This window comes from Chenopodium quinoa, unplaced genomic scaffold (assembly GCF_001683475.1).
Source record: "Chenopodium quinoa cultivar QQ74 unplaced genomic scaffold, ASM168347v1, whole genome shotgun sequence".
Taxonomy (NCBI): domain Eukaryota; kingdom Viridiplantae; phylum Streptophyta; class Magnoliopsida; order Caryophyllales; family Amaranthaceae; genus Chenopodium; species Chenopodium quinoa.
The window spans coordinates 6318874-6343311 of NW_018743920.1; the positions used below are offsets into that span (position 1 = coordinate 6318874).

Consider the following 24438-nt stretch of genomic DNA (forward strand, 5'->3'; position numbering starts at 1 on the left):
GAGATTATGCTTATTAAAGAGAGAGGGAAAATGGATCCCTTCCTCTCCTTCCCCTTCCTTCTCCCAATCCTTTACCCAAACAAGAGAATTTGTCCCCCTCCCTTTCTCTTCTCTTCTTTTCCTTCCATTTCTTTCTATCCAAATAAAGTATTAGTGTGGTTTGATTGTTATTAATGTTTAGACTCATTATCTTCATGATATCGCGATTTGAATTTCTTAGTTTATTCACCTTTTCACACCCACCCACCTTTATACGAAGTACTCCGTATTGTATCTCTCTCCAAAGTAAAATTTATGTTCAATGTAATAAATTTCATTTAAGGACATATTCTTTCCACTTAAAAAAATTAAAAAAAATAAAAAAAAAATCAATGAAAATAAGTTTAGTAAAATATCAAGAAAAATCAATAAATTTAAAGAATTTAAATATGGTACTTCCTCCGTCCCTATCTACATGCATGTATTCTTTTTTGGGGGTTTCAAAATTACATGCTTATTTCTATTTAAAGAATGTACTTTTTGACAATATTCCCTCTTTTGATGAGTTATCGTCATTTTTTTTTTATTTTTTTTTTGTACTTTTGACATTATTGTCCAACACTTTATTTCTCTATCTCTTCAATAATTACCAATTACATTTTCTTTCTCTCTATCTCTCTCTAACCCCACCTGCACATTTGCACTTCCTAATTATAGGTTTTAAGAAATCTCTAAGTTTCTCAATTCCCGTAAAAAATGAAAAATAGGCATATAGATAAGGGATGGAGGGAGTTAGGGTTATACACCGGTCCAAAATCGGACCGGACCTGACCCGGACCTGAATGGACCGGGACCTGAATCATTGATTTTTAAGAACCAAAGACCGGACTTGAATCAACAGGTCCAGTTTTGGTCCAGACCTGAAAATTAGGTCCGGTCCGGGTTTGGACCTGATTATTAATTTGTTCCTTTTTTTTATTTTTTTTATATGGTTCTATACTTTAATACTTATATGTCTTAGTAGCAAACTAGCAAGAATTATTTAGATTGATTTATCTAATTCAACCTTTAACTTCAATTTCAGAATGAAAAGAAAAACAACTCGAGATATTTAAAGTTTTTTTTACTAAAAAAGTGTTTACTCTAAATCCTCCTCATCCACAAAATGATACTCCTCCTCCACAAAATGATCTACCATCTCAAGAAAGTGAACCAAATCCTCCTTCACTACAAGAAAATGAACAAAATTCCCAAGAAAGTGAACCAAATACTCCTTTACATCATGCAAGTGAACAACATTCTTCCCCATCTCACAATTTCCCTCAAAATGAAGATGGGCAACCTTTTCCCCAAGGTGGTTCAGATCCTAGTGCTCAAATTGATGAAGGAAGATTAAGTGCACTTGATATTGTTAATCTTCCACAAGACCCCTGAAAAAGAAGAAGGATGTGTGATTTTCATCCCGATGATAGGGATTTACTGCGGAGAACATACATTCAAAGAAAGCCATGTCAACCAAAAGATCCTTATACAAGCTTTGACTATTTTTTGATATTATATGCTGTCGATGGACGATGATGGAGCAACCTATTAATTAGATTCTGGATCCGTCACTAGTCCCATTTAGATCGGTTGCCAGGTCCGGGCCTGTTTGTGTACACCCCTAGAGAGAGTATAGTATAATTAATTTAAATTCAGTAAATAACTTTAATTTAGCAAAAAGTACTCCGTAAGGTTAAGAGAATATTATGTCCCAACAAATAAAAAAGCCCACCCTTATTTCTCATTCTCCAACACTTGTAAGTTCATTTGCAGCATTCTGTTTCTCTTCCTATTTCTTCTTCACACTCTTCAGTGTTCAATTTCAGCGCTTTCAGTCCTCCAAAACTCATAATCATTTATACAAGTAAGTTTTCCACAATCTACATTCTTCAATTTTATTTGAATCTTTGTTTGTTTCTTCATGATAATTATCTTTCCCCCAACCAAAATTTCACTTGATTTGATATTTGTGTCAAATTGTATACTGTAATTGCTTTCAGGAGACCCATATCGATTATTTTTTATTTCTGTGATATTTTACTAGTTTTTGTTTTGATGGTTTTCCTCAATTTGATGGAAAGATGTTATCTTTAATTTACAAATGTTTCTTTAATAATCAGTTAATCATGCATTCATACCAGTTCTTATCAATTGAGTTTGGTAAATTTTCGCTTTGAAAAGTTTTAGTATTTGGTTATTGGTGTAATAAAAAAATATATCAAGTATATTTTATGCTCTTGTTTGCTTTAACAAGTCTAAAATAATTGATCATTGTACCATTGATTACTTTATTTTTTATCCTAATTACTATGAAATTGCGTAAGTAAAGACAACACCAACCGCACTAACCCAAAATAATTAAATGGAAGGATCCATTTTTCTCTTCCGATACCAAATTGTTCTGAAGTTGAGAAGAATTAAAGGGAAAGCATGAAACCGTATCTCCTACCCCATCACTCTCTTTCTTTCCCCCTCTCTTTCCCTCCACGCCGTAATACTCCGTAAGTGAATAGGGAATTCAAGTTGATCATAAAATGGCTCCTTTGCGACTAGACTTTGGTTGATTAATGAGCCAAGGAAATCATTCTATTGCATAACAATAAATCATTGTAGTGTTTGGTGTGGTATAATAAGCTCCCTCTTTTTGTGACCATTAAAAGGGTATCACAAATAATTATTCTACTCCTCATTACTTCAACCTCCCTAATCAAATTAACGTTTTCCCTTAATATAATTGGATTTCTGGTTTGTATATTGTATAATTGAGGTAAAACCAAGCTCCAAAACCTCCTTATTTCAGTTCTAATTAGTGCATGATACATCACACTTTGCATTATCAGTGAAACTGATCTCTGTAACCAAATTTTAATGGATGTTGCTTTGTAGGGGCAGAGATGAATGATGCTCAATTGATGAAAGGAGATAAGCTAGTATTAAGGGGGTTGAAGTTTCATGGTTTTCATGGGGTGAAACCTGAAGAAAAAAAACTGGGTCAAAAATTTGTGGTGGATGTAGATGCTTGGATGGATTTGCGCAAGGCTGGCATATCAGACTGTTTGTCTGACACTATCAGTTACTCAGAGATTTATCGGTGAGTATTAAGATAGTAATTTGTAAAAAGCTACATCTGAGGATGCTTTAGAATGAGCTTTTGGATGCAGAAGTCCAGAATGTGATAATTTATGCTTAATTGCAACTTTTGTGCTCATGTTTGTGCTAATTGTTAAGAAAGTACTTGTTCGGTCTTTCATATTATTTGAATTGTTTTCATTGTTCCAGGAACAGTGATTGAAATCTGAGGTTACTTTTAAATAATGCATTTCCATGTGGCTGTAGCTCGATGGTAATAGGTCATAAGCATTTGAGCTCCTCTCATATACATATTTTCCCGCTTATTTTATTAATTCCATACACAAGCATGTGCACCATGAATCAGCGGAATTATTGTCACAATGTGAGAAAATGTGTTAATATTTCTGCTTTTGTATGTGTCAAACAATTAACTGATTTAGGTAAACATCCTTCTGAATGTTTAACAATTTCCTTCTGGTTCTAAGTTTATAACCATATTAGAATCTACAGTCTGTTGGGAACATCAGTAGGTCTTCTTTCCGGAACTGTCTTCTGAATTTTAAAAGCTTGGATTTTTTTTTTGCTAGGATCTCTTTCTGCAATTATGTTTTTTGTTTCATTTGCTTTGGTTGTCAAATTGTCATACTGTTATTACTACCACCAACATCTTTTTATTTTTTTTTTTATTTTTATTTTATGTATTTACAGCATAGTCAAGGAGGTGGTAGAGGGAACATCTCGTGATCTTTTGGAGTCCGTAGCTCAACAAATCGCAACTATCACCTTTAGTAAGTTTTCCCAAATATCCGCTGTACGTGTGGAGGTTAAGAAACCTCATGTTGCAGTTCAGGGCCAGATAGACTACTTGGGAGTTGAAATTTTCCGCTCAAAACCTGCTGACACAATATGATCTTGGACATAACCCTTTGCCCCTTGCTCCTCTTTTATCTATGTTTATTTTTTCTTCCCTTCTAAAAGGGTGTGTGTAAACTTGTAATGTTGAATCTTATGCAAATAATTGTTTGTATTTTGGGCAAACAGTGGATAATATTTCATTCTGCAGGTCTTATAATAAACATAACAGTCAGGTGCAAATTGTACATCACATATAATCCTGAGTTTGTGTTTAACTTCAGAGCTGGATATTCGAGTACAAAGGTCGAGTTGGCATAAGATTTCATTTGTACAGATAGATAATAACTTGGGAGATCAAGTTTCATAAAGTATTCAATTGTTCAGTGACTACAGACCAGAAGATGTATACGTTGTATCAAGTATAACAATCAACCATGGCATAGAAATAGGTGAAATTACTTGGTTATTCTTTCCCTAAATGATTGGAATATGATTGATTTTCCTATCAAAAACCTTAGAAATGGTAAATAATATTGATATGGTTTTCAACTCATTTACTCCAAAACTTAGTTAAGAATTAAGTCGGGCAATGATCCAATGATAACATAAAGGATTATAGAAAAGAATCAATTTCAAGCAAGATGACTACGAACACTATAACAATAGACGCCTGACTACGAACTTTGTTCATTCTCCACCAAGCTGATGCAATCTCATTGAGTTTGCGAGGAAATAGTTGATGTTCTTGCTTCGTAAGCTTCTTATAATTGCTGACTCTGATTCTCACAGTTTTCGCTAATTCAGATTATCAGATTCCTTGTCTATTCTCTTACCAGTTACCATGACTTGCTGTGCAATGCTTTCTCATATTTCTACCAAATAAAGGTGGTCCATGCCCAACACACACATTAGTGTCGTCGTGATGTGCCATGCTTTTTTAGTGCTTCGAGCTGGCCCAACCCGACTCAATACCAATATACCATCTTTACCATATACTATATACTCCAAAACTAAAATCTTTGCCCATTCTCTTACTCTTTAAGAGTTATACGACTATATGAGGTTAAGGTGGTAGAGTAGTAACATTGTTGCCCACCTCATATCCCTAACATCTATTTCCCTATAACAAATTATACAAATAAATCACTCTCACAACAAAAATTAGGTTTAGTAAAAATAAATAAAAATAGTACGAGTACTCCGTAATTAACTTAATCAATCAGATTTAGGAAAACAAAGTGTATTACTTAGAGGGTAAAACCGTAAAAGGTTCTAAAAAAATTAGGAATAATTGCTGGGAATAATCCCACCTTTGAGGCGTATGCGAAAACTAATCCCACCTTTGGGATATTTTTTAAATAATCCGACCTTTATACTCAATCTGCTCAAAATGGCCCCAAGTGATCTGTAACCGGTTGAGTAGGTAATTTTTTTTTAATTAAGTTTAATTTACACGTGTCACCACATGATTGGTCAAAAAAATATGTTTTAATTTTAATTTTGTTGTAAGAAATGATAATTAGCAATTAACATTAATTAATTTTTTAAATTTTTTTTCTAAAAAAAAAAAAAAAAAAAAAAAAAAAAAAACTAAAAATGAAACCAGACCTTAGCTCCACCGCTACCTGAGCCACCTCCCCGCCCCTATCATCGGCCCAGACGATGCCCAGCGCCGCCATACCCTCGGTTACCAGACCAATCATATTGGCCACCGTGCCGTTCGCCAACCCTCCCCTACCCTCTTCCGCCCATAAACCACCATAACCATGATCAAAATCAAGGTGTGGGAAGGGGAAAAGGGCCGAAATCTAGGCATTTGAAGGGGATAGGGGACGAAAGGGCATGGGGAAGGGGAGGGGGCTAGGATCGTGACGGAAAAGAGCGTGTGGGATGGTTTTGTAGCTCGTCGGAGCTTTGCCTAGGTTTTCTAAAAACTGCCTAGGTGTTCGTGAGGGAGAGGGTTGGTGGTGAGGGGGTCCGGCGCTGTGGTTGAGGGCTGGGTGGTCGGAGCCGCAGGGCAGAGGATGGGCTCAGGCGACAGCTGGTGGGTGGTTTTTTTTTTTTTTCTTTAAAAAAACTAACTGTTTTAAAAAATTTATTTTTATTTTTTTTGACCAATTACAGGCCGCCACGTGTCATATAACTTGTTATAACAGGTTATATGACCGGTTGAGACCATTTTAAGCGGATTAGTATAAAGGTTGGATTATTTAAAAATATCCCGATTACTTTGACGCCCCAAATGTGAAATTATTCCCAGCTATTTTTCCAAAATGAAGGAGGGGATGTATTTTCATATTTGAGGCAATTGGGTAAAAAACCGAGAGCAAAGGCCAAAACTGTGGTGAAGAGGAGAGAGAAAGAGTGGAAGATCGGTGAAGAAGAATAAGAAGTTGGTGAATCCTTCAATGGCGGAATCTCCTAAAGCCTACTTTTCTGGGTTCAAAGACTTTTTGTCCGACAGATTTTCATTTCTTGATAATTACAACAGATTTGTGAAGCGCGATAAGCCTTTACCCTCTTGGTCTGAATCTGATGTTCAGGACTTCATCGCCAGTGATCCTGTTCATGGCCCCGTTGTAATTCTTTCACTCAATCTTTTTAATTTCTGGGTTTTGGTCTATTTTCTGCCTTTTTTGTTTTTTTGTGAAACAGATTTTCTGCCTTTTATTTTCTCTGATTTTAGATCAATTTTCAATAATTTTCTATGATTTTGTGTTGTTTTTTTGATGTGGGTATATTTTGATTTTGTGTATTGTTAATTAGGTTTTTGAAATATTCAGAAATTCTTTGATTGATTACTGAAATTGTTCAATTTGATTGTTTTAATTTGGGCGTCATTTTATGTTTTTTTGTTGATCAAGTGTTTGTGAATTTGCTATGTTTTGAGCTCGTTGAGTTGTTGTTTGGAGGATTATAAGGGCTAGATTTGAATAGCAGTATGAGTGTAGCTGCCAGTGATTTTTTTGCTTTGTTGCCAATTTCATTCTGTTAACAATGAACAAAGTATGAAACTCTGGTCAATTTGTCGAATTGATTAAGAAATTTCTGAAAAAATTTCTTGCCAATTAATCAGTTGATATCAAACTTTAGTGTCACCATCACTGTCGCCGAGGTTTACAGCTGACGGGTTTTTTTAGCGTTCTTTCCATTTGAATTTTGGATTCCAGGTTTTTCTCTTATTAGTTTGATTATGGGTTTTGGTGTAATTCAAGATTTCTACAAATTTGTAATTTATTGCTGTGTTAATGCATCTCATTGAACTTTCTTTTTTCTTTTTTTTTTTTTTTTTTTGCTAGCTGAAAACTGCCAGGGAAGCAGTAAACTATGGCCTTGTTGGAAGTGCTGTTGGAGCTGTCACAACCGCAGGCGTTTGCTGGAAATACTCAAAGAGTCCTCATGGTATCTTTTTACTACTTTGCGTACTCCCCATATGCTTGTTGCTTATTTTTTGTCTGATGGTTTTGATTTATTTTGAGCTCTCATACTTGGTGTTTTCTGTTTGGTCCACTTACCTAGTATATAAGACTTCAAATGATTTTTTAGCTCCAATCACGTAGTTTTGCTTCTTTGTTATGGGTAACATTGACATACTCCAGTATATTTTCGATAATACATCTTGAAAAATATACAGTAGTTATGAGCATTAGAAATTTCGCATATACTGTTTGATGTCAAGACCAGGTGCTGCTGTGATTACTATGCAATTCAATTGTGACATACTTTAAAGATAGTTTGTATTCAATCTCTCCTCTATAGCCTCCTTGATATTGACAATGAGTTTAATATTTCAGCAGTCAGATAAAGCTCATTATTTAATCGAGACTTTGATATCTACAATTCTTTTTCTTAGGTTAGTGGTTGATTGGATGAGCTTTTAAAGAGGGCATTTTCTATCGTAGTGAGAAAGGGAGCTGGAAACTCAGACATATTTTGTTTTTACGGTGCTATGAATATCTCACGATGAACTAGTTAAATTATGATGTCTTAGTAAGAAAGGGAGCTGGAAACTCAGAAATTTTTTGTTTTAAAGGTGCTATGAATATCTCATGATGAACTAGTTAGATTTTGAGGTTTAAGAACAAACTAAGTGGTCAAATGAAATGTAATTTAAGAAGAGAAAAGGTATGAGCATCAGAATTCTTAGGGTTTGATGCTTTTGTATAATACTTTGTTAATGTGTTAAGAGAGAGGGGAGGGGGTGATGTGTTTTGTTGAAGGGAAAAGACTTATTATTGAATAGATTGAGGGAAAATGATGGAGGTAACTCCTAGCTAAAGAGATTGACAAAGTGGTAGCTTGAAGTTATTTATTTGGTGTAGTCTATGTACAAGATTGCCTCAATTGTTTCATTTTAATACAAAAGTACAAAATTGCTTTTTCAATACAACTCTTAATAATGTTGATAAAGGAAGTAACTCAATAAGACAATCTTTCATAAATTTAATAATTGGCCACACATTAAACTTATTGATAGCCCTATTATGGTTCCGATCACAATATTACAACCTTGGAAGACGAGACCCCCTTTACATCCATCTCAACTTAAGAAAAATTAATCCAATTGTGTATTATATCGTTCGATTTTTCTTTTTTTTTTTAAAAAAAAAAATTGACTTCTTTAGACTTATAAAAAAATAGGACAACGTGAATCCCAAATACCTATTATATCGTTCAAAGGTTCCGGGATCTGTGTCGAAAAATGTTGAGATTGTATGGGATGCATTCCGGTGTAATATATTGTTTGGAACAATGTATGACCTCTAATTGGTCATATATTGTTCCTTGGTGGTCGTGAGTTAATGTGAAAAACGTTTAACTTGTAAAAATAGCTGAATTGACACTTTAAAGGCGAAGTGGGCGGTTTCAGCCCTTGGGGTATCATAGATCCCATGGGGAGCACCTCGACCTCTTTCCTTGGGTGGGCTCGAAAAAGTTGAAAATTGCACGAAATTGTCACGCTTTCGAGCTAATTTTGGGAAAATTTACCAAAATTAAACTGAATGCGTGTAGCTGTCCCGACTGTTCGGGGGCTATATAAGTTATTTTGGAAACACATACAGTTATTAGTTAGTCACATAATGGATTAATGGCCCATGACAACCTTAGTAAATAAAGGGAGGCAACTTCGTATGAAGCAAAATTGACCTTTTAATGGAAAAGTGGACAGTTACAAACCAAATGGCCTTCTAGGTTGTCGTGGTGTATGTGGAAAGCACCTTAAACTCTTTTCTTTTCGGGTTTTAAAAAATTAACTTTTTTCCAAAAACAGGATAATACACGAAATTTGGCCAATTTTAGAGTATTTTGGACCTAACAAAATGTTGAGATGGTATAGGATACATTTCCGTGTAATATAATATTGTTTGGAACCATGTATGACCTCTAATTGATCATATATCTTCCCGTGGAGGTCTTAGTTAATGCGAAAAAGCGTAAGTTGTAAAAACAGTTGAATTAACAGTTTGAAAGCAAAGTGGGCAGTATCAACCACCTAAATAGCCTCTCGGGGTATCGTGGATCCCATGGGAAGCACCTCTTTCCTTTACAAGCCCGAAAAAGTTGAAAATTGTATAAATTGATGGCTATAATTCACGCTTCTGGCTAATTTTGGGAAATTTTACCAAAATTAAAGTGAATGTGTGCGGTATCCCTTGGGGTCATATTAGTTAGTTTGGAACCATATACGAGTATTTGTCAGTCACATAATGGCCCGTGACAACCTTGTGTCAATGAAAGGAGGCAATTTCGTATGAAGCTAAATTGACCTTTTAATGGAGAAGTGGACAGTTCCAACCATCCAAAGGGCCTTCTAGGGTGTCGTAGTTTCGATAGAAAGCACCTTAACATCTTTTTCTTTCCTAATTTGAAAAAAATAAAAATTTCCAAAACGAAATAATACACGAAATTGGCCAATTTTAGTGGTTTCGTGATTTGACAAATTGTCAAGATTGTAAGGGATGCATTCTGATGTAATATAATATTTTTTGGAACAATGTATGATGTGTAGTTGGTCATAGCTCGTCCCGTGGTGGTCTTGAGTTAATGTGAAAAGCGTAAGTTGTAAAAACAGCTAAATTGATAGTTTAAAGGCAAAGTGGGAAGTTTCAACCACCCAATTGGCCTCTCGGGGTACGTGGATTTCATAGGTAGCACCCCGACCTCTTTCCTTTGGCGGGCCCGAAAAAGTTGAAAATTGTATAAAACTGAAGGCTAATTCACGCTTTGGAGCTAATTTCGGAAAAATTTACCAAAGTTAAAGTGAATGTGCGGGGTGTTCCCCGAGGTTATATAAGTTAGTTTGGAACCATATACGGTTATTAGTTAGTCACATAATGTCATGTGACGACCTTGAGTCAATTAAGGGAGGCAACTACGTATGAAGCTAGATTGACCTTTTAATGGAAAAGTGGACAGTTCCAACCATCAAAATGCCCTTCTAGGTTGTCGTGGTGTATGTGGAAAGCACCTTAAGCTCTTTTCTTTCCTGATTTAAAAAAATAAAAAAATTTCCAAAACAGAATATACACGAAATTTACACAAAATTTGGCCAATTTTAGACGTTTCTAGACCTACCAAAATGTTCAGAAGGTATGGAATGCATTTCCGTGTAATTTAATATTGTTTGGAACCATGTATGACCTCTAGGCAGTCATATATCTTCTCATGGTGGACTGAGTCAAAGTGAAAAGGCGTAAGTTGTAAACATGAATTGATAGTTTGAAGGCAAAATGGGCAGTTTCAACCACCCAAATGGCCTCGAGGTGTCATGGATTCCATGGGGAGCACCCTCGACCTCTTTACTTTCCAGGCCCGAAAAAGTTGAAAATTGTATAAAACTGAATGCTATAATTCACGCTTTCGATGCTATAATTCACGCTTTCGAGCTAATTTCAGGAAAATTTACCAAAATTAAAGTGAATATGTGGGGTGTCCCCCGGGGTTGTATAAGTTAGTTTGGAACCTATACGGTTATTAGTTAGTCACATAATGGCCCGTGACGACCTTGAGTCAATAAAGGGAGGCAACTTCTTATGAAGCTGAATTGACCTTTTAATGGTAAAGTCGACAATTCCAACCATCCAAATGACCTAGGGTGTCGTGGTGTCTGTGGAAAGTACCATAAGCTCTTTTATTTACTGGTTAGAAAAAATTATAATTTTTCCAAAACAGAATAATACACGAAATTTGGCCAATTTAGGGGTTTCTGGCAAAGTTGAGATGGTATGGGATGCATTTCCGTGTAATATTAATTGTTTCATATATCTTCACGCGGTGGCTTGAAATGTGAAAAAGCGTAATTTGTAAGGTGCCGAATCGACAGTTTGAAGGCTAAGTGGGCGGTTTCAACCACCCAAATGGCCTCTCGGGGTGTAGTGGATTCCATGGGGAGCACCCCGACCGCTTTCCTTTCTGGGCCCGAAAAAGTTGAAAATTGTATAAAACTGAAGGCAATTCACGCTTTCGGGCTAATTTCGGGAAAATTTACCAAAATTAAAGTGAATGTGTAGGGTGTCCCCCGGGTTATATAAGTTAGTTTGGAACCATATACGGTTATTAGTTAGTCACATAATGGTGTGTGACACCTTGAGTCAATGAAGGGAGGCAACTTCGTATGAAGCTAAATTGACCATTTTAATGAAAAACTGGATAGTTCCAACCATCCAATTGGCCTTCTAGGGTGTCGTGGTTTCTATGGAAAACACCCTAACCTCTTTTCTTTCCTGGTTTGAAATAATTAAAAAATTTCCAAAACGGAATAACACACGAAATTGGGCCAATTTTAGAGGTTTCTGGACCTGCAAAATGTTGATATGGTATGGGTTGCATTTTTGTGTAATATAATATTGTTTGGAACCATGTATGACCTCGAATTGGTCATATATCGTCCCGTGGTGGTCTTGAGTTAATGTGAAAAAGCGTAAGTTGTAAAAACAGCTTAATTGATAGTTTGAAGGCAAACCCAAATGGCCTCTCGGAGTATTGTGGATCGCATGGGGAGCACCCCGACCTCTTTCCTTTGGCGGGTCCGAATAAGTTGAAAATTGTATAAAATTGAAGGTTATAATTCACGCTTTCGGTCTAATTTCGGGAAAATTTACCAAAATTAAAGTGAATGCGTGGGGTGTCCCTCGAGGTTATATAAGTTAGTTTTGAACCATATACGGTTATTAGTTAGTCACATAATGGCTCATGACGACCATTAGTCACTTCGAATGAAGCTAAATTGACCTTTTAATGTTAAAGTGGGCAGTTCCAACCATCCAAATGGCCTTCTAGGGTGTCGTGGGCTCCATGGAAACCACCCTAACCTCATTTCTTTCCTGGTTCAATTAAATCAAAATAATCCCAATACTTAATAATACACGAAATTATGCCAAATTTAGAGGTTTCGGGACCTATGACGAAGAAAGTTGAGATTGTATGGGATGCATCATGGTGTTATGTAATATTATTTGGAACCATATATGTCCTCTAGCCATTCATATAATTTCCTTTGGTGGCCTTAAGTTAATGTAAAAAAAAAAAAAGTAAGTTGTAAACGGCTGATTTGACGGTTTGAAATGCAAAGTGAACTGTTTCAACCAACCAAATGGTCTCTCCGGGTGTCGTGGATTCCATGGGGAGCACTCCGACCTCTTTCCTTGTTGGACCTGAAAAAGTTGAAAATTGTCTTAAATTGTGGGCTATAATTCACACTTTTTAGCTAGTTTCTGGAAAATTTACCATCATTAAAGTGAATGCGTGGTGTGTCCCCCGGTGTCATATAAGATAGTTTTTAACCATATATGACCACTCGTCGCTCACATAAAGGTGTCGCATAAAGACCCGTTGCGACCTTATGTCAATCAAAGGATGCATGTTTGTAAGCAGCTAAATTGACCATTTTAAAGGAAAAGTGGACACCTTCCAAATGGCCATTCAGGGCGCTGTGAGGTCCACGGAAATTGCCCCAACCTCTTTTCTTTCCTGGTCCCAAAAAATCTAAAATATTACCAAACTAAAGATTAAATAATACAAGAACATTTTGAGCTTTCGGGAATTGGTGTTGAAAACTGTTGGGATTATAGGGGATGCGTATAATGTTATTTGAAGCCATATATGTTGGGAATGCATAAAACTCTGTTTGGCGCTGGTCTATTTCAAAAAAAAAAAAAAAAAAAAAAAAATTGAATATAATCCTAAGTCGTGTATTTATAGCCTTGACTTATTGGAAATGGTGTTTCCCATGGAGGCTATTTGGTTGGATTGGTACCATCAATTTTGCCTCTTACCAATTACGGACACGCCTCATGTCATGAACTCTAGGCTACCCGAGACCTATATGGCTATATATGATTGACTAGTGGACGTACATGATTTCAAACAATGTTTAATTATCTTCAGATGTACCCCAACCATCACTTGAGTATTTGAAAATAGGCCCAAAGGATTTCACGTGTTATAGCCATAAGGAATTTTTTTTTTCAAACCCTGCAAGGTTAGGCACATAGATGCTTTCCATGTTTCCCAAGGGATCCTGGGAGCCCTATATGACTATATGTGTGCATTTGGGAGTGTGTGTGTTGGGGGGTGGGGTTTGAACTTTTGCTTGCAAATTCTTCCTAGAATCTAGCTGTGCCACATTGAAGTGTTAATCTTGAATCCAGGCTGGTCTATTTAGACTTTTTGTCAAGTTGAAGGATAGTGATGCATCTGCTGAAGTGCTGTGCCACTATTTTCTGATGACTGTTTTTTTAAAACTGGCTGTTAAATTCCACAGAAAGCAATGTTGGTAAATATTCTACTGATGCAAACAGATTAATTGTGAGCTGGCTTTACTCCTTTGCTGCTGAGTGCAACATAGGTTCTCTTGAGAGGGAGGTCGGGGGTTAAGGGAGCTGTGTATACTTGTCAAGTTGTCTGTTATCCCACTTTATTGGGTGGTCACTTTTTTGAGTGGTGGGAGTTTGCAGTGAAGTTTAGGCATTGCTTTGCGGATAAAACAGTGGACGAAAAATGGTGGATCCAATGGCTAATTTTGCCATGCCCTTTTCTCTTTGTGAGGTTTTGAGGATGAAAATTTGGGTGCAAGAGATACATATGTGGGAGCAATTTAGTTAAATGAGCCCCTACTGTTTATGCTGAATTTTAGATGCATTGTAACATTTGTAATTCTTAGTTAACTATTCCATTCCATAGTCAATAATGATCTATGGTTTATGGCCTTTATGCTGAATCACGTATTTGTACTGTGCAGGTGCTGTGCTCGCCCTTGGCGCTGGAGCTGTTTTTGGATGGACATTCGGAGCTGAAATTGGGAACCATGCACTGCAACTTTACAGATTGGACACCTTAGCTGCGCAAATTAAGTTTATGGAATGGTGGGAAAAGAAAACCGAGGGAAGGTCTTAGAATAAGCTTGTTTCCGTATGTTAGGTTTTAAACCTTTTTCTGTTTTACAATAAAATGTTGTGCACCAGTGAGCTGCGAAATGTAGTGCTTGATTTTTTTTTCCCCCAACTTAGATCTGATTGCTTCGTGGATTTCATCCTTGTTGATTTATGACATAGCAATTGTGAGCAATTGATTTTGTGCAATGTCTCAGGTTTTCAAGTCAATAATTATGATTTGCATCCATATGTTTTTGGTTTTCTGATAGTTGTTTATTATTACGGTGGCCTCTTTTATACTCTGTAGCATAGATTAGATAGGGTTACAAATAAATAGTCAATAATACACTTGTCCATGGCTAGATATGTTATGAAGCACAGAGTATGTTAATGTTATTGTTGTTACTAAATTCATGGATCCTTTTTTTTGTGAGAAAATCCCTGGATCCTGGTTCCTCTGCATGCTTTGGTTTTTTTTTTTTTTTTTTTTTTTTACCTGTCCCCTCACTTTTACTGTATGTTCGCCTTTGTGTCTCGTACTTTAGTTGTGGGTTTAGGCAGCTATCGGGATCTTATTCACAGGTTACGGGAGGATTATCCTTGTGAAGAATAAGATGGGTTACCGGAATTGTGTTGGGTGGATGAATTCCTGACAATGAACCCTATTGATCCAAAAGCATTGAAGAATGCTGTTAAGTTCATTTGGCGGCCAACGAAAGGTTTGATTGTTATGGAGGTTTCGAATCATCTTTAATTATTTCATTTTCTCTGCGGTGGTAAAAGACTATAAACTGTTGCTGATCACAAGGAGTGAACAGCCGCAGGACACATTTCAATATGGTTCTTTCCTTTTGGGTGAAGGCATATAATACTGTGTTGTTCAAGAGAAAGCAGAAGGCTGCTCTAAGTAGAGTCTAGAGAGCTCTCAATAATATTGATTTCCATTTTTACGTAAGACAACCATTATATTGTTATTTTTCTAGCCATTGATTCAAATTGGAATATCTTAACTGTCGCTTATTTTGATTGCCAATGTTCTAATTATTATTGCAATAATGAATTTAAATAATGTGTTTCTTTTTTTCTGTTCATATATACTGTATATATGTACAATAATAAGTTACTTTCCGCTTGATTTTCGCGTATAAATATTCCAAAAAAGTTGTATTCTGTTTAATGTATAATAATATGAGCAGTAATTTAGGAGAAAACACGTAACAAATACTCCGTAGTCTGCCATTCTGTACTCCAGACTCCAGAGTCTCACGGGTTGAAAGAAGAATAATCAAATACGTAGTATAAGGATTTTTTGTTTGGAGAAAACTTTGCGTTGCCTGTGCATTAGATGACAATTTTCATTTTAGGACAGAATCCAAAACGAATAATCGCAGGTCGCTTAGATTCTTTAATGATCATTGGTCACTGTAATCATTAAAAACATTGAGTTTAAAATCATTGATAATCAGTGGGTTGCTAATTATTATAATCGGTAAAATTTAGGGCTTGTTCTATTCACCTTATAAAAATAAGTTTCAGGTCTAATAAGTTCAGATAAGTTACAATAAGTTCTAATTTTAATAAAGTTTAATAAGGTTATATAAGTTCAGATAAGTTCAACTAAGATAAATTCAGGTCCAATAAGATAAAGAAAACACACCCTTAGAAAGTGGTACATTGATACTCATTACCTGAAATTGAGTCATATATATACTGAATTACTGATGTCTTAAGCGAGCCTTGCGGCTCCCTACATACCAAAATAAAGGGATTACTAATCCTTCTATCCACGGTTAATTAAATCCTGGGAGATTGTTAAGAGGGAAAAATCCAAAACAAATGACATTCGACCAAGTTATTTAAAGGACGGATGGAGTAATTCGTTCACGTGAAAAACTTGATTTCATTCAACCAACTTGAGTTATATACAAGGTAAAAAAGACAGCATGTTAAATTATTTAAGATGATTTTTATTTTCAAAAAAATGGAGATTAAGTAAAAAAAATCTTGTTACATTATAGGAGTGTTTCCTGTTATAGACAAGACTAAAAATAATGCTAGATTCCCAAATTCCCATGATAGTTGTACTTGATATGATTGTTGATTAATTAAGGAATAAGAGTTTTAATGTATAAGCAAAAGAATTACAAAGAAGCCCACATTAATAAGGACAAGGCAGGGCATCCACCATCTAATTGGTGGTGCACATGGAGAGGTTTGTTGGAACCATTTTTTTTGGTTGGACGGTTCATAGGAATTTGGTTATGCTCTCTACCAGCCGAAAGGCATGGCATTCCAAACTCGTGCCATATTTACATTGGCCTTTTGCTCTTGTCTTCCCTTTTCTATTATAAAATTTACCGTTTTAGTAAAGTTTAGTTGGTTATGCATCGTCCTCACTTCTACCTTTTTTCTTTTTTTTCCACAATAATTGGGATTAGAACTCAGAAAAACAGAGAGTAAAAAAGTTTTCGTGACCATGTACAAATTAGAACTATACAGAGTAGTAGGATACTAGGATGCGAGTTGCTTGGAATTTGAACTTGCTATTTGGTGTAATGTTGCTTGTTAATAAAACAATGAAACCTTTCTAAAGTAACAACTAAGATTACGTAATAAAGGGATTAAAAATTTAGAGCAATTGGGTTTATGTAATGTTGCAACAGATTACAAAATAATGGAACAATAGTTAGGATGCCTTAAGTTAAGGGCTTCAATGAAGGTTCTGGTCTTTTAAATAGCAGACCCAGATCCAATCATTCAACGGTTAGTTTAACATAAAAATAAAAGTGGTTATTAGTAAGATAATGATATTTAGCTGTTCATTTGCGCCGTAACAAGCTACCAGGTCAAAAGAATCTAATCACCATTTTTATATTTCTGTTTACAATATTTCATGCTAGGACAACGACATATGACCTTCCGGCCGCCCAAACAACCCAAACTTAATATACCCTCTAATTACATACAAAAAGGCTTAGATTAAGTGATCCTTTGGTAGCCATACATGGAATTTCGCGCTTTCTTTTTATCTAAACCGAACATATTAGACTTAATCAATCCTGATTAGATCAGAAATTTGATTTTTTGTAAGGTGAATAGATCGCACCAAGATCTAATTAACAAAAATACCACCTTTCTAGGTGAATAGAACACACACAATGTTGCACCCTTCAAAATAGAGGATTGTTTCTAATCGATAAATAAGAGGAAGTAAGTACAAGTATATAAATAACTAATACAAGTATATAATAAAGGATTCTTAAGCAGGTACAAAAAAAATGATAATAATAGTATTATGAACACAAAAGAATGAATTTAAGTATTATTATTGAAATGCACAAACTATTATCTGGGTGTTTTCCAAATTTGTTTATTAAGAAGGGGAGTGGGGTCCAAAGTTGCTGAATGTGAATATCACCTTTGGCCCCCACCAACTCCACCCCATCACACAAAACTAATATCCCCCCACCACCACCACCGACACCTTTCACCATCACCAACAAATAACAAAAATTAAAAAGTAAAAAAAAAAAAAAAAATTACAGTTTTTTTTTTTTTTAATCTTAACATAATTTTACTGTATATATTTATAACTACAGCAGCTTCTTTCTCTCCTGTGGGGGAGCTATGCAGGAATCTTGATGATAGTGGTAAGAAATAATATTGCACACCTCCTGACCTTGGCTCCCCAAACATGGTCTTTTTAACCCTTGAATATATTGTAAAAAAAAAATTAAAAAAATAAAAAAGGAAAACTGTATTAACATCACTCTCTAAAGGCAGTCATCTGAAGCTGTTCACTTGTCACCAATTTTACATCTGCCAAAAAAAATCGAATAAAAAAATTAATAGAGCGTTTTTATGGACCGTGTTACAATAACTTTTAAGGTATCATGACAAATTAGTGTGAGACCGTCTTCTAAAACTAGAACTTACAAATTACTTACAAAAGAAAGAATAATAATGGAAATATTGATGGTGAGTTGTTGGAGACAAGCTTTCAAAAGGTGAGCACTAAATGCAAATCATGTGTGTATACTTTGTTTTATTCCTTTATATTCATACTATGCTTAATATCTAGTACCAAATTAAGAAAGACTCACAAATGAAGAAATATTTCATTATCATCACCACCCACTCTCTTAAAGATTAAAGGAAAATTTTAGGTAGAAGAAAGGGAAGCTTAAGCATTGCCTTCATATTAAAGCAAATTCTGAAACCAATCTTTTGAACTCCATTAACATAAAGGCAAAGCATTTCCCTAAAAGAAGGCCAATAATATGAAATAAAGGTTGAAAAGTCTAATGATATGAGAATAATAATGAAATCAATAAAATAATTGGGTTGGAAAGAAACAAAACATGTAATGTGAGGGTTTATCAAAAAGTAAAGAGCCAAGATTTTGAGGTGAAACCTTGTGGTTTCTTGTGATGCCTAACTGTCACCCTCGAGACGGCGTGTTCGCTCATTGGCAAGCATTCAAGCGCTGTCCCACGGAGCCAAGCACCCAACATGTTGATTGCATCAATAACCCTGTTACATAACCATGTAAATTTGTTAAGACACAACAGCAAACATAGCATAAAACTGCACTCGATGAAAAATCAATTAGGTACACAGTATAGGATTCTAAAATTCATCCCTTTATCCTAGAACATGATACGTAATATTCAACACACAAATTAAGGCATATAGAATCTCATTCTGTATACAACTAGTGACAAAATATCTCCTGAAATAATAATTGTCATTATTGTCAGTTCACAGACTAGGACTAAACATACATATATCCCCTCCGTTCGGATATATTTTCATTTTAGAGTGACTTGAATTAGCAACGCCACAGCCAAATACGAGTGGAGGTAACAATGTTGAATTTGATAACTAAATCCACTCTCTGTAAGGTGTGTCACATGAAAGAATTCCCCTCTATCTGGACTAAAAGTTTACTTACAGATGAGTACAAACTAAATGGAGTCAAAGAATATGTCTTCACAATATTACTCCAAAGTTCCTTTTATAATAATATATACATATCACTATAAGGTGTAAACATACAAAAATTAGTAATATGGTCTGAAAACACTTAAAAGAGAGTTGTATTCTATAAGGACAAGACGTCATCATCAAAGCAACAGCTGGAATTTTTTTAGCTGTTTTCTCAATTAGTACTAAATTACTAAATTGACTCTGCGGCTGCTTCACAAGCAAACTAATTGACATCCTTGTGTTTTACTCTCAACAATCTAACTCATGCCCTGCAATTTCTTAGCAATACAAAGTCAACACGGTGCACCGGGAAGTACTTTTCCACAGAAAGCATCACTTATGGCACACAGCGGCAGAAGCAGCACCAAATTAGCAACTTCAGGATACAAGTAATAATTGCAGGGCCACATAAAGGTTACCCTTAAAGTTCAAGCCCACACATGTGTGCGATGTGAAGTAATGGTAGGGACCTTCATAACTTTGCTAGAGTTCTACAAAAACTAATGGGTGAAAGAGCTATTAAGAGTATCACTTTAACACGAGGATAATATTGACTTATTACTAACCAAATTATTATTTCACCTCGAAAATTCTAGGATAAAAATTTAATCAATAGCTAAAAGTAAATGCTGACCAATTCTGGTTAACACGGTGTCGAGCCATCTCAATAATTAGTACACCCTATAAGACTAATGCTTAATCTTTGTATTGAGTCAATGTCACTGCCAGTCTGCTCTTTCCCCACTAATGATCCATCATTTTCCTAAGAAGAGTTTGGGGCAACCAACAACTGTCAAGCATCACACTCTCTCACTCACTTAAGTACATAAAATTCATACTTCATGAACTTCTAATACATGGATATCATTAAGTCATACGGAGTATAATTGATACTATCAAAGTTATTAAATTAATGAACTTATCTAACTTCAGACTTCATTAAGAAAATATGAAAACAAAGAAATCTTAAAATATTGTAAATCCCACTCAATTCCTAATGACTCAGTCAAGGATGACTAAATCAAAACATGTGAAAAGAGTCATTCTAGGTAATCTTTAATATCATTTTCCAGTATGATGGTACCTTAGGTTCCCAGACAATGTTTTTTTTTCCCCATAATACAACGTACACATAATGTTCTTATAGATTTTTATCAACGTGTAATAAGAGTGTTCATCTTGAATACTGTTGTCTTTTATGGAGTATTATGAAATGGGGGAGTAACACTTTCCTTCAACTTCTCTCGATCTATATTAAAAATTCCAAAGACGATTTACTCAAAAAAAAGCATTTTAGGACTAAATTTATTTGTACCAAAACGGGAGCAGTAGATCTTGACAGAGTTAAATCGCAATCAGTATTATCAATTTTAACACCAACGAAGAAAGAATAATTAAAATTCTCCATCAATCATATTACTCCCATTAGACTTTAAAGATTAATGTTTTTAACAAGTCTCCATCAGAACTTGTGTCCTTTCCTCCTCTTATGCTCCATCAAACCACCACTTACCCACAAGGCCACAATTGTCAGTGAGAAAACAATCTTTCTTAATAGCCTAATTCTAGCCATCCAAGTACGCTTTTCTCGCTAATCCAACGATCTAAGACATTATTAAACATCAACACCGTTTGCCACATTTTCAATACAAGTAACACCTAGTGTAAGCCTACGTACAGAAAAACATTGTGCAAAATTATAATCTCGTCTATTATCAAGAAAGAATACATCAAAAATAACATCAGCAGATTTCCTCTTGGCTTATATGCCCACTTCCTTTCACCAATCTCTGTCCAACTCCGATGATAAAACAAGATGAGTAACACCAATGCATGTGCAAAAAGTTGAGCTTATTAATCTAAATCCCACTCTACTAGTATACGTGTAATTTAGGTCGCCGATGAAAGATTTAAAACTGGAATTATCTGTTTCATGGAAAATAATACTACACTTCTCACTTCCTAAAAGATCATCCTAACCCAAAAGATGAAAAGAACAATCTTTGAACCACCATCCTCTTTTTATTACACGCATTCTCTTTTTCCTCATGTTCATTGCCTCCCAACTAAGGGAACTTCACTTTCCATTCACAAATGCCCACCACTTTCCAGAACAATCCAACCTAAAATCCATAAGGCCCGTTACTTTGCCTTGAATTTTTGGTCATCAAATGAACATGAATAGATTTTTCATACGAATTACCTTAAAGTCGCGGTTATCCTCGGATTTACACTTCCTAAGCAATCACTTGGTTTATTCAAAGATAAAGCAAAACAAAATCCTAAGACCTTGTATCTAATTAAAGATTCTCACGTCACTTATATCCATTATATTATGATCAAAATTCAATTCATATCTAACAAGACAAATTAATTAAATCTTTGCTACAAAAATATACTCTGTATATATACCTGTATAACCAAAAACATTATTAGCTAACGTATGCATACTCTTTTTGATGAAATGTCATGGATATATTCGGTTTTACTAGTAATTATAGCCAATCTAAACAGTAATCTTACACCTAATTAATTTTTCCATTAAAAAAATAATCACACATAATAATCAAGAAATTCCTAATAAAAATCAGCCAATTACCTAATTAACAAACTAATCAAATAAATGGTAAATTAAATGAAAGAAATTACCTCTTCTTGTTTTGGAGACAACTTTAGTAACACGAGTAGATTTTTGAAGAGAATCACTTTTATCATCTTTTTCTTCCAAAGGAAACAACACTCCATCAATCCCTTGAACAGAGATCCTACCATCTGTATAAATATCCGGGTCAAATAAATAGGCGGAACCTTCTCCTTGCCCGAATTTGACCGACCCGTCCGCCTCTTCGGCGGTCATCTTATGAGGCAACCTCAAAGTGTCATACTTAATCTTACCAAATCTTCTTACTGCATTGTACATACTTTCTTCCGTTTGGTATTCCGGTATTATATGGTAGTACATGATCTGCTCCGGCGCCCCGGGCTCGGATAATTGGTCAGTGGTTAGCTTCGCCATCGCCTCGTCGTTGGGGGCTAATACTGTAATTACATATCCTTCTGAAACTAATCGTCCCATCTCAGTGGCGAGGGAGGTGAGGTTGACGAGGATGTCAGCTAGCTCATTGTACCCTCCGTAGTGTACTAGTGTAGTGATGAAATCCTTCACTTGAGCTTCACCGTTGAAATGGTGGTGAGACCCACCTGGCCCCGGTGCGGGCGCCGGGGCCAGGCTGGGGCCTGGCGCCATCGCGGCATAGATGGGGAGTGCCGGCGGGGCGCCAGGTGGTGGTGGGGGACCCGCGGACTTCTTACTCTTCCTCACCAGCTTATTAGTCCGCGGGTCCACCACCGGCGCTCCCTGCGGAATCACCGCCGAAATCGACCTCAAGTTGCGGCGCCGATTGAAGTCCTCCAGCACCGACTGCGGGACTAGGAGACGCTCAATCCCATGGATCACACCATCAGGCCGCACAATATCATTGGGCCGAATAACCTTGGCTAGATCCACGGTTTTAAACCCAGATTTCTTGTTCTGATGCAAATGGACCTTGTCATTGGAAAGAGTCAAGTGATGGCGTCCATTGGAGTCATGACTCGGCCAACCCTCAGAGTTAACTCGAGCTGGAATAACATGAAACAGTAGAAGAGTCTGAAGAGAGCGAAGATTCCCGGGTTCGAGTAAGAACCGCTTGAACTCAGGGTCTAACTCGCGTTCCAAAGCCTCATTTCTCGGTGCGAAGATGGTTACATTTTGTTTACCCACAACATCCTCAAGCTTCTGAAGAAGAAGAGCCTTCTCAACCAACTCAGCTAGCTCAGTATAATGCGAGTCGAGCAAAGCAACAAGAACCGAGTTCGAGTTGATTTGAACAGCCGAATTAGAATTTGTTGACGATGAAGAAGTCGATTTAGCAGGACGAGCAGGCAATGCGGTAGAAAGTGAGGAGAAGAAGAGGAGAGAGAAAATTAGAAGGCAGCCATTAAAATTAAGGCTACCCATTTCAGCAAGGTTCAAACAATGGTGAAGATCGAAAATGTGGGTGGATCTCTGTTATATTATTTATTCTGGTCAAATTAATTTCTGAGAAAAATAAATTGGAGATTGAAGAAGATGAAGGGGGAGAAGAAAAGGGGAGGGGGAGGAGAGAGAGAGAGTGAGTAACTATGGTTTGGTGGAAGAGTGTCGGCTCAGTTTAGTTTTGTGAGGGAAATGAAAGAAAAGGATGGTGACGTGGAGAGAGGTATTGGACTGTCATAGGGGTAATGTGAAAGTTTTTTTGAAGGGTAAAATTGGAAGTTCAACAAGAAGGTTCTGACAGCCTGGATGTGGGGTCCACACAACAAGCTGAGTTTGTAAAAGTGAAAGCTGAGCCGATAAGGCGAGACGAGTCGAGCCGAGCTCAGCTGGATTGGGCAAGTTGTTAGTGTTGTTGTTGAGTTAGAGGGTGTCCCTGAAATGTCCATGTGGTGAGTAGTGGAGAGTTTATTTTAGTTAGAATAGAAAGAGAAGCAGACAGTTGTGAGGCATTGTGTTGCTTGCTATTTCTTCAAGTCAATCTCTTTTTTCTATTATCTTTACTTTGTGGTAAAGATAAAACTACTTGTGAACCCTTTTTTATAAAAAATATAAATAAATAAAAATTGTGTTTATTTATCTTTTTATGTAAAGACTTCAAGCTTGATCTTCTTTGTGTTAATTTTTTTTAATATTTTGTTTCGACCTATCATGCATTACATTTAGGTGGAGCGACCCACTTTAAGAAGTAGGAGTAGCAAACAAATTACACAATATGGCACAATTATAGATATATAGTAGATAAATCATGCACTTTCTACGAAGTACAGGTTATAAAATGCGTGTTTTGATCAATCTATCAAAATCCAATATATTATTTTTTTTCTTTACTACAATAAATTACCAAAATAAATTAGGATATCTTAAATAAATAGTGATAAAAGTCAAAGCGTGTCAATTAATATAAAAAAAAAAACTAATCACATATTAAAAAAAAATAATAATAAAAAAATGTTCTTAATTATTGTTGAATAATATAATGAGCAAGGTTCTTTGCTTCATAAACCTATTACCAAACCCTCCTTTTGTATGGTACCCTTTTTTGTCCTTTAG

The 24438-nt window shown here is 35.9% G+C and overlaps 3 protein-coding genes across 6 annotated transcripts; 2 read left to right on the forward strand and 1 right to left on the reverse strand.

The window, feature by feature from the left end:
* Nucleotides 1-1732: 1732 nt before the first annotated feature.
* Nucleotides 1733-4335, forward strand: LOC110688187 (dihydroneopterin aldolase 2-like). 2 transcript variants are annotated; one of them, XM_021864896.1, is made up of 3 exons: nt 1733-1885; nt 2908-3112; nt 3802-4335. In XM_021864896.1, the coding sequence occupies exons 2-3, from the start codon at nt 2916-2918 to the stop codon at nt 4001-4003; spliced, it is 399 nt and encodes a 132-aa protein (XP_021720588.1). In that variant the 5' UTR covers nt 1733-1885; nt 2908-2915; the 3' UTR covers nt 4004-4335. The 2 variants fall into 2 exon arrangements, with proteins under 2 accessions (XP_021720588.1, XP_021720589.1); XM_021864897.1 differs by lacking the exon at nt 1733-1885 and adding an exon at nt 2384-2788.
* Nucleotides 4336-6184: 1849 nt separating this feature from the next.
* Nucleotides 6185-14584, forward strand: LOC110688188 (succinate dehydrogenase subunit 6, mitochondrial-like). Its single transcript, XM_021864899.1, has 3 exons — nt 6185-6527; nt 7248-7350; nt 14189-14584. The coding sequence occupies exons 1-3, from the start codon at nt 6357-6359 to the stop codon at nt 14341-14343; spliced, it is 429 nt and encodes a 142-aa protein (XP_021720591.1). The 5' UTR covers nt 6185-6356; the 3' UTR covers nt 14344-14584.
* A 3030-nt stretch (nt 14585-17614) lies between these two features.
* On the reverse strand, nt 17615-23661 carry LOC110688189 (fasciclin-like arabinogalactan protein 17). 3 transcript variants are annotated; one of them, XR_002504518.1, is made up of 4 exons: nt 22548-23658; nt 21960-22511; nt 18736-18854; nt 17615-18140 (listed from the first exon to the last, which is right to left on the reverse strand). XR_002504518.1 is itself a non-coding variant. In XM_021864900.1 (2 exons), the coding sequence occupies exons 1-2, from the start codon at nt 23308-23310 to the stop codon at nt 18787-18789; spliced, it is 1419 nt and encodes a 472-aa protein (XP_021720592.1). In that variant the 5' UTR covers nt 23311-23661; the 3' UTR covers nt 18732-18786. The 3 variants fall into 3 exon arrangements, 1 of the variants encoding a protein (XP_021720592.1); XR_002504517.1 differs by having other exon boundaries at nt 21960-23657; XM_021864900.1 differs by lacking the exon at nt 17615-18140 and having other exon boundaries at nt 18732-18854; nt 21960-23661.
* Between the last annotated feature and the right edge of the window lie 777 nt (nt 23662-24438).